This window comes from Balaenoptera ricei, chromosome 3, assembly GCF_028023285.1.
Source record: "Balaenoptera ricei isolate mBalRic1 chromosome 3, mBalRic1.hap2, whole genome shotgun sequence".
Lineage (NCBI taxonomy): Eukaryota > Metazoa > Chordata > Mammalia > Artiodactyla > Balaenopteridae > Balaenoptera > Balaenoptera ricei.
Genome location: NC_082641.1, coordinates 102,296,348 through 102,321,981, shown reverse-complemented (window position 1 = coordinate 102,321,981; position 25,634 = coordinate 102,296,348). Strand labels below are relative to the sequence as shown.

Here is a 25,634-nt window from a genome sequence, read left to right as displayed (position 1 = left end):
TCTCACTCTCATCAATAAGACCTAATTGCTGAGAAAGACTATGTTTTCTTTGCAAAACATTCAGAAAGATCTTTCCCGTTATGGCCAAATAGCTAGAAATATATCATGCATTCAAGTCTTGCTGGAATACAGGTATATAAGCAAGGCAAGTGATTGCTTAATCCATCCTGTAATATTTCTGTTTTAAAGTATCTGAACTTATTATTTTTTTGTAAAACACATTAGAATTCTGATTCTAAAAGAAATTGGCCCAAAAAAGGACTAATAATTTGGCTTTTAGCTTGTTAACCTCCTTAAACTACAAATACCCAAAAGAGTCAAAACATAATGAAGGTAGTGGAATGATATTTAACTTTCTTTAAATTGTATTTTTATGAACCAGGATTTTACATAAAGAAAATATTAACTAAAAGATGATAGCACACTTACAAACCAATCAAACAAGCTCTCCGTAAATGATATGTTAAATATTTAAAAATGATTTTTCTACAAGAAAAAAAAAGAGCTTTTAATGATTCAACAAAAGGAGTAACTAAAGTGAATCTGATTGTTTCTGTAATAAGCCTTCATGTGTATAATAAAGTACAACCTTACTAAAAACAATGAACTGTAAACTGAAACAAAAATCCATCATCTACTTGGAAACAGTGACGGGATTAGCAATCCATTTATTGTACTGAAATAAAGATAAGTAACCTTGGTAAGATCCATCAGGACCTGAGTATTGAACTCTAAATATAAAGACATTTCTTCACCTGCAAGTGACTTGAAAAAAAATGTGAGAAAGAGAAACAATTCCAGTTGACTTTTTAAATGAAATAGTCATGATCGATTGCTTTTAATTTTTTCAAGATCTGCTTTATGTCGATCTGATAGTCTGGAAGATATCTTTAAAAGTATGTTTTCAAAATGGATAATTATTACATGAGTCATTAAACAATTATTGCCAAAAGTTTCCTATAGACCTACAGTGTATTCCAATTACTGATTCTTTCTAATATAAAAAATATAATAATTAAAAATTTTTCACAATAAAATTTAGATTTGAAAGGAAAGACTAAAATCTGAGGAACAATCCAACATTTAGAATTTTCCGTTATAAATGTAACAATTCAAATAGTCACATTTTATAAAAATAATAAATCATAATGCTTAAAAATTAAAAATAAACTTACACTTCACATCTTAAAAATAATTATACTAGTAAAACTCTGAAACCTATTAAATAAGTATTTTATCTTACACATGGACATTGGCACTAAGTTACCTGACCCTGGTTGGTCACATTTATATGATCTCCCAGGAGTCTGAAACATATTACATGGCCTCAGTTTTAATATCCCTTCAATCCCCTAAATGCATGTTATTGTAACTATTCTTACAGATGATAAAAATAAATAGATTATGTCCTTTTTAGAAGCAGATCATTCAAGCATAAACTCAGCAAGTCTTTTTTTGTAACACAGAACCAAGTCTATGTACCACCCCCCAACACACTCAACTCACATACCCTAAACAGCAGGTAAAACTCCCTTTATATCCACCAAAGTATCATCAACAACAACAAACTAATTAAATTCCCCAGTCTCTTTGCTACAACAGAATTTTAACTTCATCAAGTACAAATAAAGGTGCAGAAAAAAGGCTCCATAGTTTTCAGTATTGATATACAGCATCATATTCTATCTGTATAGTGGTCTCCTGCCAACATCCCAATCATTCAAAGCCTTTTAGGAAAACAAAAACCAACAACTACAATAAGCTATGGGATTTTTTTCATATTTATGGCTTTGTCCCCTGGCACTCTAAAAATAAACAGGCACTAAACCCAAGGCATCAGAAGGCAATGTAATAGTGCTCAGTTTTAACATTTTCAGATAGAACAAATCTGTACCACTAAGCAATTGCTTTACGATTTCCTCAGAAAAGTATTGGCAGATCTTTAACTGTATGGTATAGAGTTCCTAATATCACTGGAACACGAAAAGTGAATGGAATTGTTTTATAAACTTGAAACCACAGTGGAGGTAACAACTAATTAGTCAAAAACAAAAACCAACTAGAAAATATTTCAAAACCAGATGCTTTATTTCCCACATGTCAGTTTTTCCTATCCAAAAGCTCTGAAGTCTAACTTGACTCAATGTATTGACCATTTTCTCCTGGCCCATTTCCCTATATAAAATTTCTGTTTAAAAAAAAAAGCACTATTTGGCAACATAAATATGCCTCTTTTTTCCCTCATTCAAGAATTCTATTCTGAAAGATTAAAAATGTATAATTGTTTTCCAGTAATAATTTCACAATAGTTTGGGTGTGAAATGGAACCTGGGCGCCTGGGCACAGTGCAGTGCACCAGTGGATAACTGTAGGGTACACAGCCCATTGGCCACCATGTGGTCATCTTGGGCTGCTTGGCTATGAGCTCATAGATTTAGTTCCTCCCCTTTAATCAAAGGCAGCTCTGCAGACACAGGCCTTAGTACCCCACTGCCAATAGTCATACAAGCGTTCTGGAGACCAAGTCATAGTGCTGGCCAGAGTGGGTGCTCAGCAAAAATCTGAGTGGATTATTGAATCGCATGAGTTTAGTTAGTGACTATAAGGCAACTTGCAGTGGAAAATGATCATCTTGCAGGCTACTGAGCCAAGAGTGGGGGGCAAGCTGTTGCAGAAATGAGCCATTAATGGAGCCTTAAGGTCCATGCCAACTTGGCCCCTGGCATTTAAAAAAGTTTGTCTTCTGGCAAATCCCACTCCATTATATTGCCTGGCCTCAGTCAGATGTACATATTGCTTAAGAGTAAGACTTCTGGCACCTTATTTTCATAAATAACTCTCCATGGTGGGAGTATCTAAAACTGGTGTGGGGAAAACCTACATTAAGGGTCTGTCTCTTCCAGAATGGACCTCAATAATCAACCATGAAGCTTTGAGACAAATCTCAGGTTAATAGTTTTCAAATACGTTGCTGACTTTTAAGTAATAGCATCAGGTAAGATTGTACCATTGAAGTACTATCAATTGGGTTACACCAAACTGCTCAGAGTTTTCCTACAGTACCTTGTTGAAGACTGAATAACTGTACTTTGTCAGAAAAAGCATAATTTGTGGTATCTGATTCACAGTATGATTTTGCTTTACTTTGGGCACTGTGAAAGTTGTGAAAGATGTTACAGTCTCTCACATTCAGCGTTTACCAAATTGTTTTTATCTGAGAAAATGAACCTGGCTCTCCTTCCTCCTGTTGATGCTTATGTTCTTTCTTGCCCAGTGGGCAAAAACAACATGTTGGAAGAGCTTAAAATAGGGCACAAAATTCACCTAGCTCACATCCCAATGCCCAGTCTCCTCTGTTCTATCTCCTCAGGTGTTTTCTCTTTTTCTCAAGACCAAGGGAGACAACAGTCAAATCTATCACAGCTAGAATGGAAGCTTGTTATGGTGATTTCATCTTCAGAAACCTGTAAGCCCTGTCTTCCTGGCTGGGTTGCTGTAGTGCGGGGCCTGGCTCTGCACCTCTTCACTGCAGGTGCTGCAAATACCAGGCATCTGCGTGACCAGAGAAATCGAGCCTCCACTACCCTCTGGGGAACAAGGGAGGCTCTCTGCCGGCCAAACCTCCAGCTGGGTGGCAAGGTTCTCGGTGGCGGCCGACTTACCTCCCAGAGATGCTGCGTGCTCCTCACGGCGCCGGCCTGCACCTTCTCCGGGGGCAGGAGCACGCCCTGGAAGGGCCCAATCCAGGTGCCCTGCTGGATCCTCTGCGCCGCGCAGATACCGTAGGCCAGGCCGGGCACGGTGCTGGTGCACAGACACACCTCCCGTGGCAGGTCCCGAAGCCACTCGGGCAGCTCCGGAGGGGGCGCGGCGGCCGCGGCGCTGCTGGTACCCACGAGCCGGCGCAGCGAGTGCAGCGGCCCGTGCATGGGGCACTCGCCGTTGCGGTTGTCCGCGCACATGTCGCAACCTGCCAGAGACACGCGAGAGGGAGGGAGGAAAGGGAGAGGGTTAACCCCGGGTAAACCCCGCGCCAACAGCATCCCCGCCCGGGTGAGCCACCTGCGAGGGAGGTGACGCCGGAGGGCGCCGAGGCCACTGGGAGCAGGGGGAGAGGTGACCCGACGCGCTCCCTTGGAATTCGTCGCACCCAAATCCACCTGGCACAGGGTCGAGGCCCCGGGCGCCTCCAAAAGCCTCCCTAGTTGGGTGCGGACGGCTTTGTGGTCTCCAAGGAACCGATGGCTCTCGGCTTTCCTCCCCGGCCTCTGCCCCTTTCTCTCCCTCTTCCCTTCTGCCTCCGGCTCCCTCTGACCCTCTCCCCTGTTCCCTCGGGTTCTCTCTCTCAGCGGTGTTTCAAAGTGTATTTATCGTTGTACCAAGAGAAAAGGCGGTCTCTCGACCAATCTGATATCTCGGAGAGATTCTACCTTGGTCGCCAGGGTATGTCTGGTTTTCCTTTCTGTACAGTTATAGAAGAGACTTTCAAAATCACCAGAGCAGGTGGGCGACCGGTCCGGCGCTGCACGCCACCCCCACTCCTCGACCCACGCTCCCCTCCCGCGAGAACGTCCACGCGAGTGGGCGGAGCCAGCCTTGGCCTCGCGGAGCCCCAGTTCTAGGCCCCGGCCACAGAGGGCGCACTGGCGCTAGGGTCTCTCGAGCGCCCCGGCAGCGCCCGCTCCGGGCACTCCAGCCAGGTGGGGACGGGTAGGGAAAGTGGGGGGCTGTTCTGTCGGGTTTGGGGTGCCCTGTGCGTGCGTGCAAGCTCTTCCCGGAAGCCCGCCCCCCAAAACACCAACAGCAAATTTAACGATCAAGATAATGGGTCTTTAATGATGAGGATAAAGGTTCAATGGAGAGGGCCCCAAATCCTGCCCAGACGGTTGAGCCCGAGGCTAAATGCGATTATTTTGCGTTATAAATTAAGTGAGAGCTGTAGTAAAGCCTACTCTCTCCTATGTTCCTCAGAGCAGCCGGCGCGCGAGGGGACCCCCACCCTCTTGGGCGGCCGGCCGTGGACCTCCAGTGTCCCTCGACTCAAACTGGGCAGGAACAGGTCAAGCAGCCGCGGGAAGCAGGCCTGCGGCGACCATGCTGTCGGATCGCAGCGCCCTCCGGGTTATTAATGGGCCTGGCGGAGCCGCCGTGTCTGCGCCCTGGCCTGGCGGACCTGCCTCTGGAAGGCGGCCTCGGCGCCCGCCGGCGAAACCGGCCTCCCTGGCCCAGCTTCCCTGGGGAGCTACGGCGCCCCTGCGCAACAGAGCCCTGTGGCACTGGGCCTGATATCGGGCGAGCCCCGACTGGCGGAGATGGCAAGAGCTGGGCACCAGCGGATGCGCCAGCGCTAGGCGGCGGGTCGCCCTCTGGGCACCTACGCCCAGCCTTGGTCACAGCCAGTCCTGGTGCATCGCCCTGGGTGTGCCCTATCCGTGCTTGAACAATTGAAATGCCCAAAGAACTTGTGACAAGTGAGTCACTGAGGAACCTTCGAGGAACACCTAATCGCAACCCAGCATGGTGTGCGATCCCATTTTGCCATTCGCTTCACGGCGAACTGAAGGTTGACTAGGTGAGTATCCTATTTCATTGAAGAAGGGCTGCAGCCTACGGCGCCTTCCCCTCCAGCAGCTACTCCTCCACTTCCCCCAAAAGAGCCCAGGGAATGAGCGGACCTTTGACCTCAGCTTCTTGAGGGTGTCCCCAGACCTCTCAAGTGAAAAGTAGCAACCTGTTTCTGCAGGTAGTGAAGTGGCCATGCCTCCTAGACCTCCATCACACAAAGGACCCCTCTTTCAGCAACACAAACTAATGTCAAAACTGTGCCAGGCTCTGCTTTTGACCCTAGAGCTAGATGGAGGGAGGTAGTCTCACCCTTACCCTAAGTCAACGCCTCCAGAATGCAGACACTTCACACACCCTCTCAAGCTTCTGACTGTGAAAACAAAAACTTTAAGATAAAGGGGGGATAGAAGGAAAAGACAATAAAAACTCACAATTACCAAGTGCCTACTATGTGCCAGACACCTACCTTCAACCAAACAACCACCATATTATCTAAATACCACAATTCCCATTTTGCAGATGAGGCAACTGAGGCTTCATGAGCAATGTAACTTGACCAAGGACCAGAAACTAGAAAGTGGCTGAGAAGGATTCACAATCAAGTCTGCCTGACTCCAAAAGCCTCCAAACCTAGAGATCTAAGATTAATGAAAACTAGGAGAATTTTATATCCAAACTCATAACTCAATCAATATAATTGAAATATTTCACTGAAGTCACTATTTTGGGGCTGCAAAACTGTTGTAGCATGATTGAATTAAAGAGATTTCTCTCTTTTTCCCACACTCTTGGGTTTGGGGAGGTTAACGTAAGAGGATGATTTGAAAAGTAAGTAGATAATGTCCATAATTTTGAATTTTAGTGCCTAACTTCAGAAATGGGCTTTCAGCACCTTAGCAAAAATAGCTTAAAACAAATGACAATAAGCAAAGGCAATATGCCCATAAAAATAAAAATAAATCACCCCAGGGAGTTAACAGACTTTCCCTTTCTGGTTGGCTCAGTGAAACAAAGGGTGAGAAGAAAGAGTATTTGGTATTTCCTCCCTAACAGTCCATACCAGAGATGCCGTCAACTTACAAGATCTCCACAACCTGTAACATCACACCCACTACATCAGCAATAAAATAAGGAGGAAAGGTGCCAACTCCGGCCACCACCCACACAGACAACAAGCACACTCCTGTTATTTGTTATGCATGATAGAGTATGGCTAGTCCTTTCTCTAAGAAGTCCTCTAAAGTACTTCTTCAACGTATTAAATTTCATTTGTCTCCATGAAGTGCTGAAATACTTAATAGTAGCATTCTGCAGAGTGACAAGCTGAGGCTCTCCCAATATGTAGAAGAATACCTGCAGGGTAGGCAAGGCCAACCCACCATCATTTGTCCATCCAGTATAAGTTTTCTTCATTTATAAACCATTTCATGCTATTTCAAAATACTCTACCTGAAAGGCTACGGCAAAATACATGTTATATCCTAATGTTACTGTTTCTTAATACACAAAACTTCCGCCACTGAAAACATGTGGCTTCTGACTTATGTCTTGGAGTCCCAAAGGAGCTTGAGGATGACTAAAACAAGTAACTGATTAGCTGGGGTTGACAAATGTGGCCCAAGTGGACAAACATTCTAGCAGAGTGTTTTCTAGACAGCAAGCCACTAACACCTACATGAAACGATTTGAGGAAAAAAGTGGGCTAGATGCCTAAACTACACATAAAAAATATATATGTATTATATATATGATACAGCATTCCAGGCCAAACAATACATAGTACGTCTATTTGTACTCATAAAGAATAGGCAAATAAATGTTCCTATTTTCTCTCAAAATCAGGGTAAGTTTTTTCACAACTTCATAATTATTATTCATAAAATGTTGTCTGTATCTGTGAAAGATATTATATTTCCCAAGCAAGATACTTCAAAATACCATTTTAGCATTAGGGAATGTAAGAGATCATGGTCTCTTCTCTCTCTTGAATAGATCTGTTAATACTCTTGTTTATGGGTCTCTAAGTAAGAGAAGGAGGTATCATCAAGTTATAGACTTGTTCACCCACTGGCTTCAGAAGGACAGGCCAAGTGGAGTGAAGACCAGACTTTCACTCTTCCCTCCTTATCCTTCTGTATTGTTTGAATGTTTTTACAAGGGCACGTGCGACTTGTGTAATTGAAAATGGATCTATTTTAAGGTAAAAGGGGCAAAGCAAGCCAGAGTTCTCTGGTATCTCATTTCTCGTTCTAGGAAAGGTGAAATATAAAACGTCTCAGGGCTCTTTCGCCTTCTCGAGAGGTGGGCAGGAGCGCGTGGGCGCAGGCGGAGCGGGGACCCTCGGGACGCGCCTGACGCGCTGGGCCTTCGCTCCCCCAAAGCCTCTCCGCCGCTTTCGCCTGCCCTCACGTGTCCTCCGGGAAGGGAACCGAGGAGCAGCTGAAAAGCCTGTCTCCCCGCCTGGGCGGCGGTAACCGCCCGGCTATAAATTCTCAGCGACCGCCGCCGAGGTCGCGGCCCTCTGTCCCGCAGGCCGAGCCCGGTGGGGGCCGGCTCCCATCGATCGCCGCCCGGTGACGGCGACACGGCCCCGGGAGTGCCGCCTGCTGGCAGCTCCGCGTGCTTCGTGGTGGGGGCACTGGGCCTTGGGGTCGCCGAGGGCGCCGGCCGACGGGGCCGAGGGCAGGCGGAGCGCTGTGGCTGGGAGTCTCTCGCGCCACAGTTCCACGTCCCCCTCCAGCCCGCACTCCCTGCTTAGCCCTCCCCGCGCCAAGCCACTGGCTGGCTGGGATGGCGGTGGACCGTGCACGGGGTGGGCGCCAGGCCCCCCAGCACTTAAGCTGTATGTTGAAGGCCTTGCCCCTTTCCTGCCAGCGGGAGGGGTCTTCTAGGCTCCCGGGAGCGGGTCTAGGAGCAGATCCAGAGGCGAGGCAGGCCCGCTAGGGGAAGCGATTGTGGTCTCGCCCCCGCGGGGCGGCCCAGCTCCCAGGAACCTTCTGGGAGCCTCTCTCTAGGCGAGTTTAAGGCTTCCCTACGAATTGCCTACGCGCTGGGCTTTCCCTGCTCTGTCTGGCTGCCGGCTTGGCCCTGGGATCAAGAGGGAGAGACAAAAGGGGGAGGGAAAGAAAGAGGGAGGAAATGTGGGTTTTATTTGTCTCCTGATGACTGTATTAATAAATTAAATGGCAGCGCCAGTGTGTGAGGGTGAGAGAATATTGCGCCGAGATAAACCTCGCCGGCCCCTGCCCCTGCGAGGCCGCCATATACATTGCGGAGATGATGAATAGGAGACGCGAGAGGAGATCGAAGCGGGTCTGGGCTGGCTCCACTCTCTCCGACAAAACTATAGGGCAATTAATTGTGGCTTGTCCCCTCATCCTTCATCTTCTGGTGGCACATATCGATGGAGATTACTGCTGATGAACCGTTTTATCACCTTAAATAAACAGTCGCCACCTCTTCTAACCTCAATCTAATATATGGCTCTATGTTCAGTTTCAGGGCGCTAGATAACGAATGATGTAAAATAGCTAAATTATGTGTGTTACGGGATGAGGCTGGGCGTGCACACAAAAAGAGAGCAAAGAGAAGAAGAAAAAGAGGACAACACAAAAGCACACACAGTGAGGCCGAGCCTCCCTCCCACCGGGGACCAGGTCTGAAATCTCAGTCGCTTGCTGGCCATTGACAGCGGGGAGTAGCGCAGCGAGTGTGCCTTGGCGTCAGGAGAATCCCACTGGTGGGTTACTGGGCTCGGGAGCTTCCCAAACAGGACCTGCGTTTTCCAACTGGGTGGGAAGAGATTAGGGAGGGTCAGAAAGCACTCGCCCTCCTTTTCTCTCTTTCCCTGACCTCTCAACCAAACAAACCCCAGATTTCCTTCTCGCCCCAGTATCTCTCCTCAAACCCTTGGAAAGGATGGCGCTACCAACAGGGGAGCCTCGGGCCCAACTCCAACACCTGCGCACACGCCGGTGCTGTTCCCTGCGCAGCAGGCCTCCCCGAAATATGGAGGAGATAGAGACCTGCAGCTGGGGAAGTTGCGGACTGCCCCGACTCAATTCTCCGCAGAGAGACCCCAAGGCAGGATTAGTCCCCTGCTCTCTCCCAGGTACGAGGGAGGAATGTCTTAACCAAAAAAAAAAAAAAAGGTATGAAAAGCTAACTGGCTCGGCCGGCTGTCTCCGAACAAACACAAACGTCCGGCGCCCCTCTTGGCCGCTGCTCAATACCTTCCAAGAGTAGTGACAGGGTCTCAAACAACGCACCAACTCCCGGAACCCGAGAAGAGGCCACGGCAACGGAGCCTGACGGAATCAATGGCTTCAGGCAAACCGGCAGCAAATGAGGGCAGTAATACAGGAGGAAGAAAGGTCCCCATCCCCCATTTACATTACACAAGCTCCACCTGACTTCAGAGATAAAGGAAGAGGCAACTAAGCATTGAGAGCCTCAGTGGAAAGCGTACTTCAATCATAGAATAACTTCATACACAGAGTTAGTTAGATATACACTGGAAGAGCTCACCCGGGCCAGCTTGTATAGTTTCTGCTGGTTTTAAATCTTTTTATGTGTGAAAGAGAGCTACAACACCCTTCACTTATGGCATTTGCCATAGGTGGCAATAAAGTTTCAAGGTGAAGGTGATACTGATTACAGGTGTTACTGGGTTGCTGATCTCAGGCAAAAAGTTACTCTTCTAAAAGGAGAAGTACGGAGGCCCCCCTCTCTTTGCCTTGTAAGAAAAAGAGAATACGACTCAATACGTTTTTAAATACAAAGCAATAAAACGAAGCGCTGCTGAGTGGTCACTTCACAGAATTCTTTTAGAGGGAAAGGGCAATAGACTAAAAGGAAAACTAGGAAGATCTGTGACTGATAAATTAATAGGTGCTTCCCTTCTGCCCGCCTCTCACCCCACCCCCGGCCCACATTACAACCTGGGAATGGGGAGAAGCTGTTATTCACCATCTTTCAAGTGATATATCAACTTTCCCTGCCAAGGGAAAAAACAGTTTCGCACTGTTTGCATTTCTGAGTTGTTCTGATCCCCTAGTTAGATTAAACTCAATCGCTTCTCACTTCATCTTTGTAAAACACATCTCATGGTTTCAAATGAGTGCCTACTCTTGCCCAGAGAAGTTCCTGGAAGCATGGCAGACCTAGTCTCCCAGCATTACATGGAGAGCCACCTCAGCTTTCTATTTTCTTTCTCAGCTGCCCTTTAATTAGAGAGCAATGTGAAGCGTAACTCTAATGGGACAATCTGACTTCCCTTCTCTCCTGTCCTTGCCCCTGCACTTTGCACACTGAAGCAGTCCAGTCGACTCAAAAGGAGATATCAGAAGGTTAACACAATAGGAAGAATTTGAATAAATCATAATTCATTTCCTCCAGCCACGGAAAAAGGGTACCTAGACGATAAACTAGTTCAATAGCCAAATATTAATTAGGAATCTGTCCCAATTCTTTCTCTGATTAGTCTAGGTTTTTCTCTGGTGAAAATGTATTGAACCTCAAGATTGCACTGTAAACAACACATTTAGCTCAGCGCACAGCCAGGGCTTTTGGGTGCACTGCTGGTGTCTTTTCCAGCACTAATTTAATTCAGAAGAAAGACTGCAAGTCTGCTGAAGCACTCTCAGTCCACAGTGACTATATTTCACTTAGGGGTAAGAAATACCTTTTATGAAAGCATATCTTATTTTTTTAGTTTACATTTTTAAAGAACTGCTTTGAAAACAACACAATCAAGAAATTCAGTAGGAGATAAGTATTTTTTGAAATCCATTAAGACAACATAGTTTTATAAAATTTTCTGGAACTCTGAAATATAGGAATTTTCTTAACTGCAGAGCAAATCTGAGTTGAAACCCTCATTTTAAACCAAATACTTTACCCTCAGACTCTAGAAAGGAAAAAAGTAAATACAACTACTCTTTTTATTAATAATAATTATCTCCATTAGAACAATTATCTCCAACCATTATGAAAAGATTAATACACCTCAATCACTAGGGTCATGCTCAGTGTTTTTAATCAAAGTAATAAATTTGGGAGTCCTTTAAATAACTACAACCTGTAGTTATTTTGCTTTTACAACGAATTAAGAAGCTCACGGATTAGTAGACATTCTGCAAGAAGGGACTTGTTTAAAATAGAATGATCATATACATTTACAATTAACTTTCCTCATACAGAAGCTAGATGAAGGAATGAGACGAAGAAAGAAGCGGAGCGCGGTTTCAAATCCCGTATTGCTTTCAACCTAACTCTTGACCTGCTTTAATGCTCTCTCCTGGGGTCTCTGGAAGTATACTTAGCATTTATTTCAACACATTAAGTGTAAACATAGCATAACTTCTGAAATTACCAAAAAGAATTGGATATAAAAAATAAATAACACATCCTTGATCTTCATTTAGAGTTTTGGTTCAAAACCTGAAAATGGAACTACACTTGGGATCAAGAGTTTGAAATTGTGAATACAGGAACGGAAGCTAGAAGAAAACTGATGTTAATTTAGGCATTTTGTCATTTATTTCGGGAAAAGAAGAGCAAGCTTCTTATACTAAATTACTGTTACCCTCATTAAAAACAGTACGTAAGCCGACATGCGTGGCTACGGACTGTAAACGTTTGCAGGGTCAAGGGTGCACGGAGAATGCGGGATCCGCAGGGAACGACCCTGCCCTGAAGCCGGAAATGTTTTCTCACTAAGCAACTGGCATTCTTTTTCTTTTCCTTCTTCTCTAAAATAAATGGTAAACCTAAGAATAATGCCTGCCTGCAGGGAGAGACTGACCCAGTGTCATCCAAAACTCCTACTCCAGCGAGGCCGGGCCAGCCTGCAGCTCCCGGCCGGTCCCCCGACAACCCCGCGGTCCGAAAATGAGCTGACGCAGTTAACCCCAGAAGTAAGATAGCGAGAAGGAGAAATCAGCTCTGGAATCCACGCTCCCCGGGACCGCTAACAGTCCCTGCCCTGTCCCCTCTAAGGCCAGGCCGGGCCGGTCCCCGGACACTCCCATCGCGCGCCGCAAGTACCCGCCCCGCGCGAGGCGCAGTATGCCGCGGGAGGGCTGTGGTCTGTACTCCCCGGTCCGCGAGCAACTCGGGTCTTCAAGATTCGGGGCTGGGAAGCAGGGAATGAGCGGAGGGGGAAGAGGTAACCCAGAGGTGTCACCCGGCCGTCCCAACCGTTCTCCTTCCTTCTCTAACCCAGAAAACTTTGGCTACAGTGGTCTGAGAGGTGCGGGCCCGCGGCCTGGAAAGCCCACAAGCCGGTGTCCCCCTCATCTGACCTGCCTCCCGGACCGGCGCCCGCGCTCGACGGAGCCAGCGCCCCGAAAGAGAGCACGCGGGCTGCTGCTACGTACGGTTGTTGGGGTCGCTGGTGTGCTGGTTGAGCGGGATGATCTCCATGCGCTGCTGGCCGTACAGGTAATAGTCCAGCTCCTCCGCGCTGCAGCGGAAGCGCGGGGCGCCCCGAACATCCCCGACGCCGCCGCCGCCGCCGCCTCCTCCGCCTCCGCACTTGGAGGGCCCCGGGCCCGAGGCGGCGCCGAGGCACAGGTCCTTGGGGGGCAGCGGCTCCGAGGCGACGGCGGCGGCGGCCAGAGGCGCGAACACTGGCAGCTGCGCCACGGGCAGTGTCGAGAGACCGGCCAGCGCGGCGGCGGCGGCCGCCGCGGCGGCAGCGGCGCAGGAGGAGGCAGAGGAGGCCGAGGTGGAGGAGGAAGCCGGAGTGGAGGAGGCGGAGGAGAGCGAGGCGGGCCGCGGGCGCAGGCTGTCCGGCTGGGGCTCAGTGCGCTCCGGGGGGGGCGGCGGCTGGAGGGGCTGCGGTGCGCCCAGGGGACCCGCGGCACCGCCGCCCTTGAGCGGGCCGCCGCCGCCGTGCGGGAAGAGTTGCTGCCAGTGCTGCAGATAAGCTGGGTCCACTTTGAGGAATGCCGAGCCGCCGGGGTCTCCGGGCTTCAGCATGTCCGACGCTTCAAGCTGGGGGCAGAGGGCAAAGAGGAGGGCGCGCGTGAGCCGGACTCAGGGCCTGGTGCGAGAGGGGCGGGGAGGACCGCCGCCAAGACCCTGGAGCGAGTTTGAGTCCTTGGCTCCGCCGGCGGCAACCCGGTTCGGAGGCTTCCTCCTCCCAATTCGGCTGGGACGCAAAGTTTACTCTGAAGCCGCAGCGCCGCGCGGGGGGAGCTGTGTGCACCCTGCCTTGCCTCCCAGCCCGAGGCGCCCAGCGCCCAGCCGGCACTGTTGAAGCCCGGAGAGAGGGCGCTTCCCAGCAGAACTCGGCGGCAGGACGCAGCCCCCACCCTCTGCCCCCGCCCGGAGCCGACCCGAACTGGAGTGGCGCAGCGCCTGAGCCGCGCTGGCCTCCGGCGCCAGGAGGCGGGACAGTCTCGCCCCCCGCCCCCAGCGCAGGACCTCCAGCCTCCTATTCCCCGGGTCCAAGACCCTCAGCCACAGCCAAGCCTCGCTTACCTGAAAACTCGGAGCCGCCGGCGGGTGCGTGCGTGCGTGTCTCGGTGAGCGTGCGGGAGAGTGTGCGCCCTGGGTACGCTACATGCCCCTGGGCAGCGCGGGATCAGAGCCCTAGAGATCCGCCCGCCCGGGACCCTCCGGGGCCGCAAGTCAGGGATGTGGAGGCCTGCGGTGGGCGTGAGAACAGTTACGCTGAACGCGGGAGTGCGGGCGGACCCGGGCGCCGGAGCCGCGGCGGGCTGCTGCGCTCGGCCGCTGCCGCGTCCCGGCTCCTCCGCTCCACGCTCTGGCAGGCTCCCCGCTGGACACGTGGGTTTTACGACAGCACAAAATACAAGAGTGTGTGTGTGTGTGTGTGTGTGTGTGTGTGTGTGAGAGAGAGAGAGAGAGAGGGGGAGGGAGAGAGAGAGCGCGCGATGGGGGTGGGGGTGGGGGTGGGGGGAGGCGGGAGGCAGGCCAGAAGAACGGAGGGGAGGGGAGAGGGGAGAAGGAAGTTCTAACTCGGCTGTATCCACACACAGCTCGTGCGCCTCTCCTGCACAAAAACCTCCTCCGCCCTCCCACCCCCCACTTTTTTGTTGGCGTGACGTCTCCCGTTCGCCTGTTGTCTCTTTCTGCCCATGATATGTCTTTTCTAGGTGCCGGCTCACCGCCCTGGTCCTGAAAGCAGTGGAAACGCGGAAACCGGAACGCATCTCGGCACGCGCTCGGGTGTCCGCATCCGGGCGGGCGCGCGCGGCCAGGCGAGAGGACCGAGTCCCCGCAGCGGGTTTGCACTTTTCCCGGGCTCCGTTTTTCCAGGAGTACTGCTGGGTGCCAGAGTCGACTAGCCCTCCACGCAATCTCTCACATAAATCCTGGCGGAGGTGGGGGTGAAGGGGGAGTCGGGGGCGGGGCGGGGCGCGCTCTGGAATGAAACCCTCAGTCGGCGGCGGAGGAGGCAGGCTTTGCGAGCTGGGAGGCGTGAGACCGAGGGTCTCTAAAGGGCGCTGGTCGTGGCGGGACTCAGGCCTGGCCTCGGGGCTGGAAGGCGGCTGCAATGGAGTCTCACACCGCCCAGCGCTGAGCCCACCCACTCTCGAGTTGTCTTCCTGGGGGGCTGGCTCCTTCTCCCTTTTGACATACAAGGCAAATATCCAGAGCTACGTCTGGTGGTACAACTGCTCCCGGACACAGACGAGGCTTATTTGCCTTTGGCTGCCCGGGGCTGCCCCGAAGGGTCATGTATAGGTCTCTCTCCCCAAAACCTGGCGTCCGAGGTGCAGGGTGCGAGCGCAGCCCCACACCCACCTTACCTACTCCTGGCGCCTTGGACCGTGGCAGCCCTTCCAGGCGTGGTCTCACATCAAGGAATTAGACACCCGCCCCCAGTTCTTCAAGGCGTTCACAAGTCGGTGGGCGGAGGGCACCGACCCGCTGTGTGAAATTGACCGGCTCGGGCGCTTTCCCAACGCCGGAGTTCTGTACACACCTCAAAGAGAAGAAATAACATTTGTCTTTCCCCAAATAAACCAATTCATTTAGCACCTACCACTCCGAACAATTAATAGCCATTCTTTCCTGATTTCTGCTTGTTTCTTTTTGTCTTCCCTCCACTCATTTCGTCTGAGCCTGGGAAACGCACTGTTTAGACTTTGTCCGGGTCTCACTCAGGATGATTCGCGGTGCTGGTTGGAACAGAGTTGGACCGAAAATATTTTGACTGGCGTCGCTGTGACAAGGTCATCAGTCATCCCTGGACAGATTGATAGTACCCAAGTTTAAGGCAAACACCGCGAGGGAAAACCCACGGTGCTTTGGACCCCGAGGCTAACTACGCAGTCTCCTCGGGCTTTGAACAACTCCATGGGAGGACAGGGTGAAGTTCTAGGCCCCTTTCAATTAAGCTGCTCGCAGAACTGCCGAAGCGTAGCTGTCGGGCCACAGTAGAAGAGGCATACTCTCTTTCTCACACTCTTTCTCTGTTCTCCCGGAAAGACAGCACCGAGGCTCGGAGACCGGACACTGCGGCAGCGGCCCCACCGCCTTCTTGTTTTTGCGCAAACCTGCTACTTGCAAGTGCTCGGTCCCCAGAACTGGCCGTCCCGAAGAACTCCTCCCTGAACTGCCCCCCAAACACACTTGAAAATCTCGGGATTTTGAGATGCTAGCTGCAGCAACTGCTCCCGAGGCCTCTTGCCGCCCACACTCTGGGAAGCCCGGGAGTTCCCTTCCTAATAGAACTAGCTGACCGTTTGTGAGAGCTTTCGGCAGGCCAGGTGCGGGTAAAAGCTTCAAGTCCGCCCAGCAACCATGCGGAGAAAGCATTATCATTAAACCCCATATTACAGATGGGGACACTGAGGCTCAGGTTAGGTAGGTTGCCTGAGGTCACGCCATTAATGAGTGATGGAGGCAGATTCAAACCCGGGTCAGTGAGGCACGAAGTGCATTTTCCTGCCCACCCCAGTCCGGAAGGACTGGTATAGGGACACCATGGGGGGGATTTGGCTCGCTTTGCCAAGGGGAGAAGCAGAATTGCAGCGGAGCCCACCTCTCCCTCTATGCCCTTGTGCGGTATCCCTGACCCGCCAGGTTCGAGGACCACCGTCCGCCCCCAGCGGCCCCAGGGTACGCGGGTCTGGAGGAGACAGGACCCCCAGTGCCCAAAGGCCTTAGGGGACTCGCATACAGGAGGTGGGTTAACGTTAGAGGGGGCGCTCAGAGGGCCCGGGAGTCCAGGAGCGCACGAAAAGCTCTCAAGGGGAGTGTCGCGGGGGTCCGAGCATCCCCAGAGCCTACCCTGCAGGCTCACAAGGCGGGGCGGGGCCTTTGCTCCGACCGCGATCTGCAGGAGGCCGGCGGGGCTTGGTTGGGGCAGAGGTCCGCGCAGTCCACCCCGGGGCGCATCACCGCTGCCTAGGCGGGACAGCCGGCGCCCCGGGCCGCTTTCCGCTTACGCAGCTGATCCCGGACGGCTTGGTCACAACCACACTGCCATGCCTCGGAAATTCTCCAAGTGAGCCCGCCGACCTGCGCTCCCTCAAATCCGTGCCCCTCCTCTGCATTATTTAGAAGACCAATGAAACAAATCACTTCGACCACTTAGGAAGCGATCCAATCTTTCTAAAAATCCATCGCTCCCAAATCGATGGGTGAATATTTGCTGGGAATTTGTTCCAGAGGAATAAATAAGGAGCGAGAGTGTATTAAATGCAAACGGGGGGACACGGTGGTGTTTTTCTTCATTGATTAATGACCTCTAAAATAAAACATGTGGGAAGAGGAGCCAGGATCGATAAATTAACTACCCAAATTCATCATTTTCTCGAGCAATTTTTTTTCCAGAAAATTATCCTTAGGAAGCACTGTACCCTTAGCTCGGAGGGGAAGTGGTGGGTGGGAGTGGGGGGCAGGGCAGAGAGGGAGAGGCCAGAAGGGGCAGGAAAGAAAGAAGAGGCTTCTGTCTGGGAGACTCTCTATCTGATTTCGTTTGACATACATTTTTAAAGTTTACCTTTCATATTAATTATTTTTTCCTGATGGAGGAGGGGAACAAATGGCCGGTTGCCTTTGACAGGACTCCAATAAAGAATTCAGCAGCTCTCCTCTCTGCCCTCGGCGCTCCCTCTTCTAGGTTTAAGGTCATGGGTGGCTGAGTTAATAATTCATTAATATAGACGTTTATTCAGAAGCATTCTCTGAGATCCACTCTCCTGATCTCCTCCCAGAGGTTTATTTTCCTGGGAAATGGATGGGACGGGACGGGGTGGGGTGGGGGGACTGCAGGTGAAAGAAGGGGAGGAGAAAAAGGAAAATGAAAAGGGAGGTTGGACACAGGAAGAATCTTTGTTTAGCCAGATTAGTGGACAGATCCCTCTAGCCTGCCATTAAAAACGTGGCTGAAAACGTGGCATCCAAACAGCACAGGGCTCTGCCTCCGGTACTCCTTTCCCTATTTCCACATCTGTTCATTCACGCTTGTTCTGACAGCTCCACCCCTCCATTCTTTAGGATCGGGGAGAGCCACCTAACTGAGAATTTTGGAATGCAGGCAAAAGGGGGAAACCCCTGAAAAAAGATTACCCTACTCCCCATCCCTATGACGTTCCCAACGGAGGAGGTTTGCCACTTGCCCAGACCTGGGATCTCAAGGAGGTTGCCCTCCTAAGGGGACAAGCAGCTTCTGGTGGCCACTCTGTCTCTTCAGAAAGGGGCTGTAGGGGCTTTAAAGCAGAACAAAACCAAACCAAATGTCCAGATCCCCATGAAGCTTACACTGTGGGGCGTAGAGACAGAGAGTAAACAATAAACAAGTAATTGTCAGGTGGTAGTAAGTGCTATGGAGAGCAGAGGGGAAAGATGAGAGCAGCAGTTGGAGTGTGTTACTATTTTAAATATAGTGGCCAGAGAAGGCTTCTCTCATAAGGTGAAATTTGGGTAGAGACTTAAAGCAAAAGAATGCCAGTTTTGTGCCTGGAGTGGAGACAGTCCCTGCCCTAACCTGTGGCTCAGGGGCAAACACAGTGAAAGGGGCTTCCCCTGAAGAACCCCCAAGGCACTGGGGAAGGCTCCTGCGTCCTCAGCCTCTGGCCACCCTTGGCTCCCGCTCCTACCTGTTCCCACGTGGTTCCCACAAGATGCTGTGAGCTACTCGATATCCTTTCAAATACATCTGTTCGCTGTTTACATCAGCTGAAGTCACCTGTGCTGCTGGTGACTTAAACTTTACGCAGTGATCTGTTCCAAACTGTCTGAGCCTCAGTTTCTTCCATGGCCAAACAAAAGGATGGGACTAATGCAGCTTTCTACTCAAAGCTCTTTCTGAAGCAACTACCAAATTCTGCCCTCCCTCTCCACCACCCGTTTTCTACCCCACCTCCCAGACGCCATGAGTCTAAGGCGAGTGGTATGTAAAATGTATTTGAGAAACTGAAAACAAGAAAACCCACACCATTTACTTGAATCACTGCCTTCTTCCCATTGATCCCTTTGCATCTTCACTCGTTTGTCCTTACTCCGTTTTAGAAAACAGTGCCAGCTACCTTCGGAAAGCAAGAGTGTGAGAAATAAGAAACAGGCGGGGAAGCCACTTTAGAGCTTAGCCGGGAGAAGTCAGCCCTTCCTCTGATGATGCTTCCTGAGCCTCGCTGTGCTTCTGAGGCCTTGGCAGTTTTGTACGTGTAGTCTCCTCAGCTTTCCTCCTGTCACAACAGTACTGGAAAGGCAAGCTCCTCACTTTGCCAAGTCGAAGATGGCCTCTGGGGCCGAGAGACCAAGCTCAGCCTATTTCTGACCACAGTCTCTCAAGCTCCACCAAGATCACCGCAGACAGCACCTGTTCACTGCACTTGAAATGCAGCCCAACCCTCCAGCTCCTCTCACCCTGGTCACCGGACAGCTGTCACTCAAACAATGCTTCTCAGCCACCCCAGGCCTGATTTGGATTTGACCTACTGACCTCGAGGTGAAAGGCTCAACAGTCCATTACAAATCCCCGGGGCCAGTTCATTCTCCCAGAAAAGCCTCTAAATATATCCTTTCTTTTTGCAGGGAAATCAGCTATTATTATTTTAAAAGGCCCCATGCATTTAAAACATGCTGGGGCAGTTCAATCCCATAAAGATTTAATGAATAGCCATTGAGTGAAAAACAACTGCTCTTTTTTCTTTAAGTCTTAATAAGTAAAGGAAAAGAGTAATAATTAGACAAGGGGAACTGGCCCTTCAGAAACTCATATGTTCCCGTCGTTATCTCCATCACATCCACCCTTCCCCCCAAAATTCACTCTTCCATTTTTCCAAGAATCTGTAAGAATAGACAAGCCCAATCGAAGTTACCTACCTACAAATTAACAGCTATACATAATATCTAATGAGCACCTACTGTGTGCCAGTGACTCTTGGTAGGGATCTTTGGGACAATCTCCTTTGAAACTCTTCTAGCAAATGCCACCTGATTCTAACACCGTCTTCCTTTGGTCACCAGTTTGTCGCCTAACTTAGTTGAAGCCTGTAGGCCTTAAGTTATAATCAGGATGAGGCAAGCATATTGCAGTGCATCTGTTTGAAATTAGGAACATATGCTATAGTTGATTCACATTCTGAGGGTTGGCGGGTCCTAGTGCATGTTGAGTTCCCCTGAGTGCTCCAAGTCTCTAAGAGCCAGGATGGCCTACAGGTAGCCTAAAAAGTGAGGGAGTCCTGAGGCCTTCCCCGCAAGGCAGCCTGAGGAAACAAGACCCATACTCCCACAGAGGCTCTTACTGGGAACCCTGGAAGCCCGTCTGCCCCTCCAGCCTACACTCTCCTGCCTGGATTGGTGCCTGCCCTTTCCCTCCTCTGAGTTAGTGTGTCAGAGGATGACACGAAGTCTTGTTTTTATTGTATTATTTCTGGTGAGTCTATGTTCTCTGTGTAAGAGCCTCTCAGTTAAAACAACAAGAACAAGAACAACAACCACCTATTTTCAGTTTCCTTTTTGGAACCGGAAAACTTGTCTTTAAATCAAAATAAATAAAGACACTATGGAGGTTACTGTGGGGAAAACCAAAAGAGTGTAAATTGCAGTGCCCCTGTCCTCAATAATCTTATACTGGGGAAATCTTTCAGAGACTCAGCTTCCCCTCTCTAGTTCCTAGGACCTGGGCCCAGTGAGTGGCATAATATTTCAGAAGAGGAAGCCATCACTTTAGGTGAGGAGATGATCAAGCAGAGCTTCACAAATGAGATGGGCCATAAAATTTTTCTGCATTCAGGCAGGTAGAGAGGAACTGAGAAAAGGCATCCTAGTACAGGGGAGCTGCCTGAGCAAATAAACTGTCTGTACAGATAAACTGGGAGGCCAGGTGACTTTTTCCTCCATTCATGAGAATAATGATTGGCTGGCTGGCTGCCCCATCTCCAAGGGCCAGAGCTCCATTTCCCTGGGGGATCCTGCAGTCATATTCCATAGATTCAGAAAGATGTTGTTATGAGAAGTGTCCTGACCCAATATGTTCAAGTTCAAGTCTGAAATCAACTCACAATTCAGATAACTGAAAAACAGTAGAGGGGTCCAAGACAAAGCCATCAACACAGCAGAAATTACACTGGACCATGATTTGGTAAGCTTGACAATGCCATTTCCTGACTCTGGATGATACAAGCTATGATTCTCTGAACTGCTCTTTTTAAACTGTAAAGAACTATGCAAAAATACATATATAATATACATTTATCATATATATATTTATATATATAAGAGAGTGATCTAGATCCTTCTGAAGTAAAAACTGTATAGGAAAGTGTTTTAGAATAAGCAGATTTGTTTTCCAAGGATCGTTACTATGGTTAATCCCTCTTTAAAAGAAAAAAAAGGAATTACAGAAAAACAACAAGATTCTTGAGTCTCAAAGAAAAAAAATCTTTTTTTTTTCATTGACAAGACTGCTGGATTCTTAAATAGAACTTTTTAAAAAAGGCTATAGGGCTTCCCTGGTGGTGCAATGGTTAAGAATCCGCCTGCCAGTGCAGGGGACACGGGTTCTAGCCCTGGTCCGGGAAGATCCCACATGCCGTGGAGCAACTAAGCCCGTGCACCACAACTACTGAGCCTGCGCTCTAGAGCTCGCGAGCTACAACTACTGAGCCCACGTGCCGCAACTACTGAAGCCCGCCTGCCTAGAGCCCGTGCTCTGCAACAAGAGAAGCCACCACGATAAGAAGTCCATGCACTGCAACGAAGAGTAGTCCCAACTCGCCACAACTAGAGAAAGCCCACACGTGGCAACGAAGACCCAACACAGCCAAAAATAAATAAATAAATTTATTAAAAAAAAAAAGCTATACATTCTTAGTTCATTTTTATAATACAGCAATTGATAAGTGACACTGAAATCTTGATCGGAAAATTAACATTCTAAAAATTCAGTAATTAACACTTCGGCTTTTTAAAATACTGTTAAGTTTGACCGTGTTTCAGACATTTCCTTCTTGTCTGTCTACATTGGTAAGCATTTTTAATTGAAACGTATGTTTAGGCAGACAAGTATTGTATTTGGCAGCAACCTAATAGTTTAAGTATAGATTAAAACTTAATAGTACTTAATAGTTTAAGTACCGTTAATACTTAATACTTTAAGTATAGATTTCAAAATCAAATGTTTGCTCTGTATGCAAATGTTTTCAAACAGCAGCATTTCTCACAATTGTTTCCTTAAAATAAATGTTTGTCTTGGAGCCAGCCAAACATTCCAGAAAACTTCTTGCATATATCCATCACTACTATTCTGTCACCTTCAAGATTTTCTATTGGTCACATTCCCTTACAGATTTCCATGGGTTGCTTTACAAGGCTACCCCCCAAAATGCTTTGTAAGAAAAGGTCAAGCATTTTCAAAATGATTTGTTCTTGGTAGAAATGGATCAGAAGCACGTGCACATTTGGCAATGTTTCATTTCATCTGCGTAGATGCCATTTTATTTGTGATTTGATTATTGGTACCATCTGTCTTCTCATTTCCAGATACAGAGTTGTGAAAGTGGGCAACCCAGGCCCCTCCACTCCCTTCTCCCTGATAAAAAGGAGAGAGGATCAAGTTGGTGTGAGTCTCTGAGTGACTGTATATGTGAATACGAAGAAAGAGAACCACTGTGATTTGTCCCGAGTCTGAGAGGGATGTTAAGAAGAATCAGGGCTGACATATCTGGCTATATTACTGAGGACTCTTTCAACTTCAGGTGACAGAAATTAAATTAAACTGATAGCAGCTTTATAAAGGAACTATTCGATGACTTATGAAAATCCAGGTTACGGGATTTCGGCTATAAATGGATTCAGAGGTTCAAACAACTGCATGAAGTCTCAGTCTTTCTCTTCATTTCTTGGTCTGCCTTCCTCTGTTCTAACTTGAATCTCAGGCAGCCATGTGGTTACCCCCAGAAGCTCCAAACTTACCTTATTCTTCTAAACAGCAATCCAAGGGAAAAGATCACTTATTTCCCAATTGTTTCAACAAAAATTCTGGAGTTGAGTCTTAACAGGCTAATTTGAGTCACCCAACTACCCCTGAACTAATCATTGTAACCAAAGAAGTGCAGTATATTGACTGCCCAGGCATGGACATTAGCCCTGACCAAACCACATAGACTGAAGTTGGGCAGGAATAGTTTTCCGAAGGAAAACCAGGGTGCTACTCCTAGAAAAGGGGGAGTGAATGCTGACAAGTCAATAGCAGATGTCCTCTCCACTAGGAAGGTTCTGCCTGCTAATACTTTCAGGTCCCTTTTGGTAAGGAGTATTACCATTGACAAGCCCTAGGCTGCTCATAGCAAATCTCTATTCATTCACTGGACAATGGGCAGCAGTCCTTAGCCTTCCCTACCAAAGCCACCATGATTGTCTCCTAGGAGCAGAGCCTTAACTAACAATTTTGGCTCCAAGAGCAAGTCATTCTGTGACACACAACAGTTGCCTGACTCAGCTCCCATTCGCAACTCTCTTCTCCCTACTCACTTTCTAGGATTGATTTAGAAGTAGCCAATGAAATATAAGTAGAAGTCCTTGAGTGAAACTTCTAAGGAATCTTTTAAGAAGATATAGCCTTAGCTGCCATGCCCTTTAGATTTTTGACTTTTGTCTTTTGCTTCTTCCTATTTCTTCCATCCTGGAACACAAACACAATGAGTGGAGGTAAAAATTATCTTACAATGCTCAGGAAGAAGGCTACAGGCTAAAGACAGAAGAGCCAGAATATAGAAGGAGCCCTTGTGGAATCACTGAGCTACAATCCTAGCCTGGGACTATCTATTCCTAAACTTCTCTTTGAGCAAGACGAAAAACACTTTACACGCAGCCAAATGCAAAAATCAATACACAAACCTCCAAATCATCCATGTAATTCATGACGTGGTTTACCAAAAGGTTTTATTAATTAGGACAACACCTGGTGGCTCCCTATTTTTATTCATTATTCTTGCTAACTAGGTGCTAAGCTCATAGTTTCTATGCTTTAGAAAGATGTATCCTGTCAACATAGGCAGTAGAGTTAGACAGACAGTATAGTTAGTGGATATAACACTAAATCAAAGCATTTAAATTCAAACCTAGTTCCATACTTAAATTAGCAGCTATGTGACCTTAGATAAGTTACTTAACTTTTTTATGCACCCCACAGACCTCATCTATAAATCCCTAGTGTTATTCTGAGCATTCAATGTGCTAGTCCTTGAAAAAATAGTTAGAGCATAGCACTCTCTATATGTTATATCTTATAACGTACATTGTCTTTTTAAAATTTTTTTAAGATTTATGTCCACTACATTTTGGTATCATGGAGGTAACTCCAGCTAACATGTATGGCTTGGCAATGGACACACAGCATGTAGACAGAGACGGTTAATTATTCAGTTCCTTGTCTTCTTGTCTTCCCACTTCCATAGTTTGGAGACGGTTGGCTCCAAGGACAGTTGGCAGTTCCAAAATCATGCCACCAGTTTGCTCATTCAACTCCTGCTAAAAACCAAGGCTAATTATATATTTACCTCTAAATGTTTTTGAATCACAGCCCTTTCTATAGAGACTGTGTGTCAGGACAGTCTGTGTGCCATCTTTACCATATACCACATCCTTTCTCCTGCAACTTGATTCCAGTCACTTTCAAGATATTTAGTCTGATGTTTGGGCTGATCTCTTAAATGCACATTTACTTGCTTTGGCTGAATATATTCTCTCTTTGACTGTAAGAAAAAGCTGGATATGAGATCAATAATTATGATTGAGAACATACCTATTTCACACAAAAAGAAATGCCTCAGGAGAAATATATGCCATTTAGAGTCCATAAGAAGTAGGCTAAGTAGCTGGTCACTTTCTTGATCATTAGGACACTCATCTTGTAGTTAACTGGTTAACTTACCACCTCAGACCCACAACCCAAGTACATGCTGTTTGCCAGGAAAAGAACTGGGTTTCAGGATAAAGATAAATACTTTCAGCTAAAATTTATTGAGCATAGACCGTGTGCCCATTCATGGACTAAGTGTTTTTCATGTATTATTTCATGTAATGTTCACTTTGATATGAGTTACTTTTTAAAAAATAGATCTTTATTGGAGTATAATCGCTTCATGATACTGTGTTAGTTTCTGTTGTACACCAAAGTGAATCAGCCATATGCATACATATGTCCCATAACCCCTCCCTCTTGAGCCTCCCTCCCACCCTCCCTATCCCACCCCTCTAGGTCATTGCAAAGCACCAAGCTGATCTCCCTGTGCTATGCTGCTGCTTCCCACTAGCTATTTTACATTCTATAGTGTATATATGTTGATGCTACTCTCACTTCTACCCAGCTTCCCCCTCCCACACCATGTCCTCAAGTCCATTCTCTATGTCTACATCTTTATTCCTGCCCTGCAACTAGGTTCATCAGTACCTTTTTTTTTTTTTAGATTCCATATATATGTGTTAGAATACAGTATTTGTTTTTCTCTTTCTGACTTACTTCACTCTGTATGACAGACAGACTCTAGGTCCATCCACCTCACTACAAATAATTCAATTTCGTTTCTTTTTATGGCGGAGTAATATTCCATTGTATATATATGCCACATCTTCTTTAT

The 25,634-nt window shown here is 48.1% G+C and overlaps 1 protein-coding gene across 1 annotated transcript in view; it reads right to left on the bottom strand.

The window, feature by feature from the left end:
• Positions 1–13,700, bottom strand: part of PRDM6 (PR/SET domain 6) — a 97,724-nt gene extending 84,024 nt beyond the window's left edge. Inside the window, exons 1-2 of the mRNA XM_059919437.1 lie at positions 12,945–13,700; positions 3,663–3,970 (exon numbers count right to left, since the gene is read on the bottom strand). Coding sequence (XP_059775420.1) covers positions 3,663–3,970; positions 12,945–13,548 — 912 coding nt within the window. The 5' untranslated portion in view covers positions 13,549–13,700. The remainder of the gene's footprint in view (positions 1–3,662; positions 3,971–12,944) is intronic.
• Between the last annotated feature and the right edge of the window lie 11,934 nt (positions 13,701–25,634).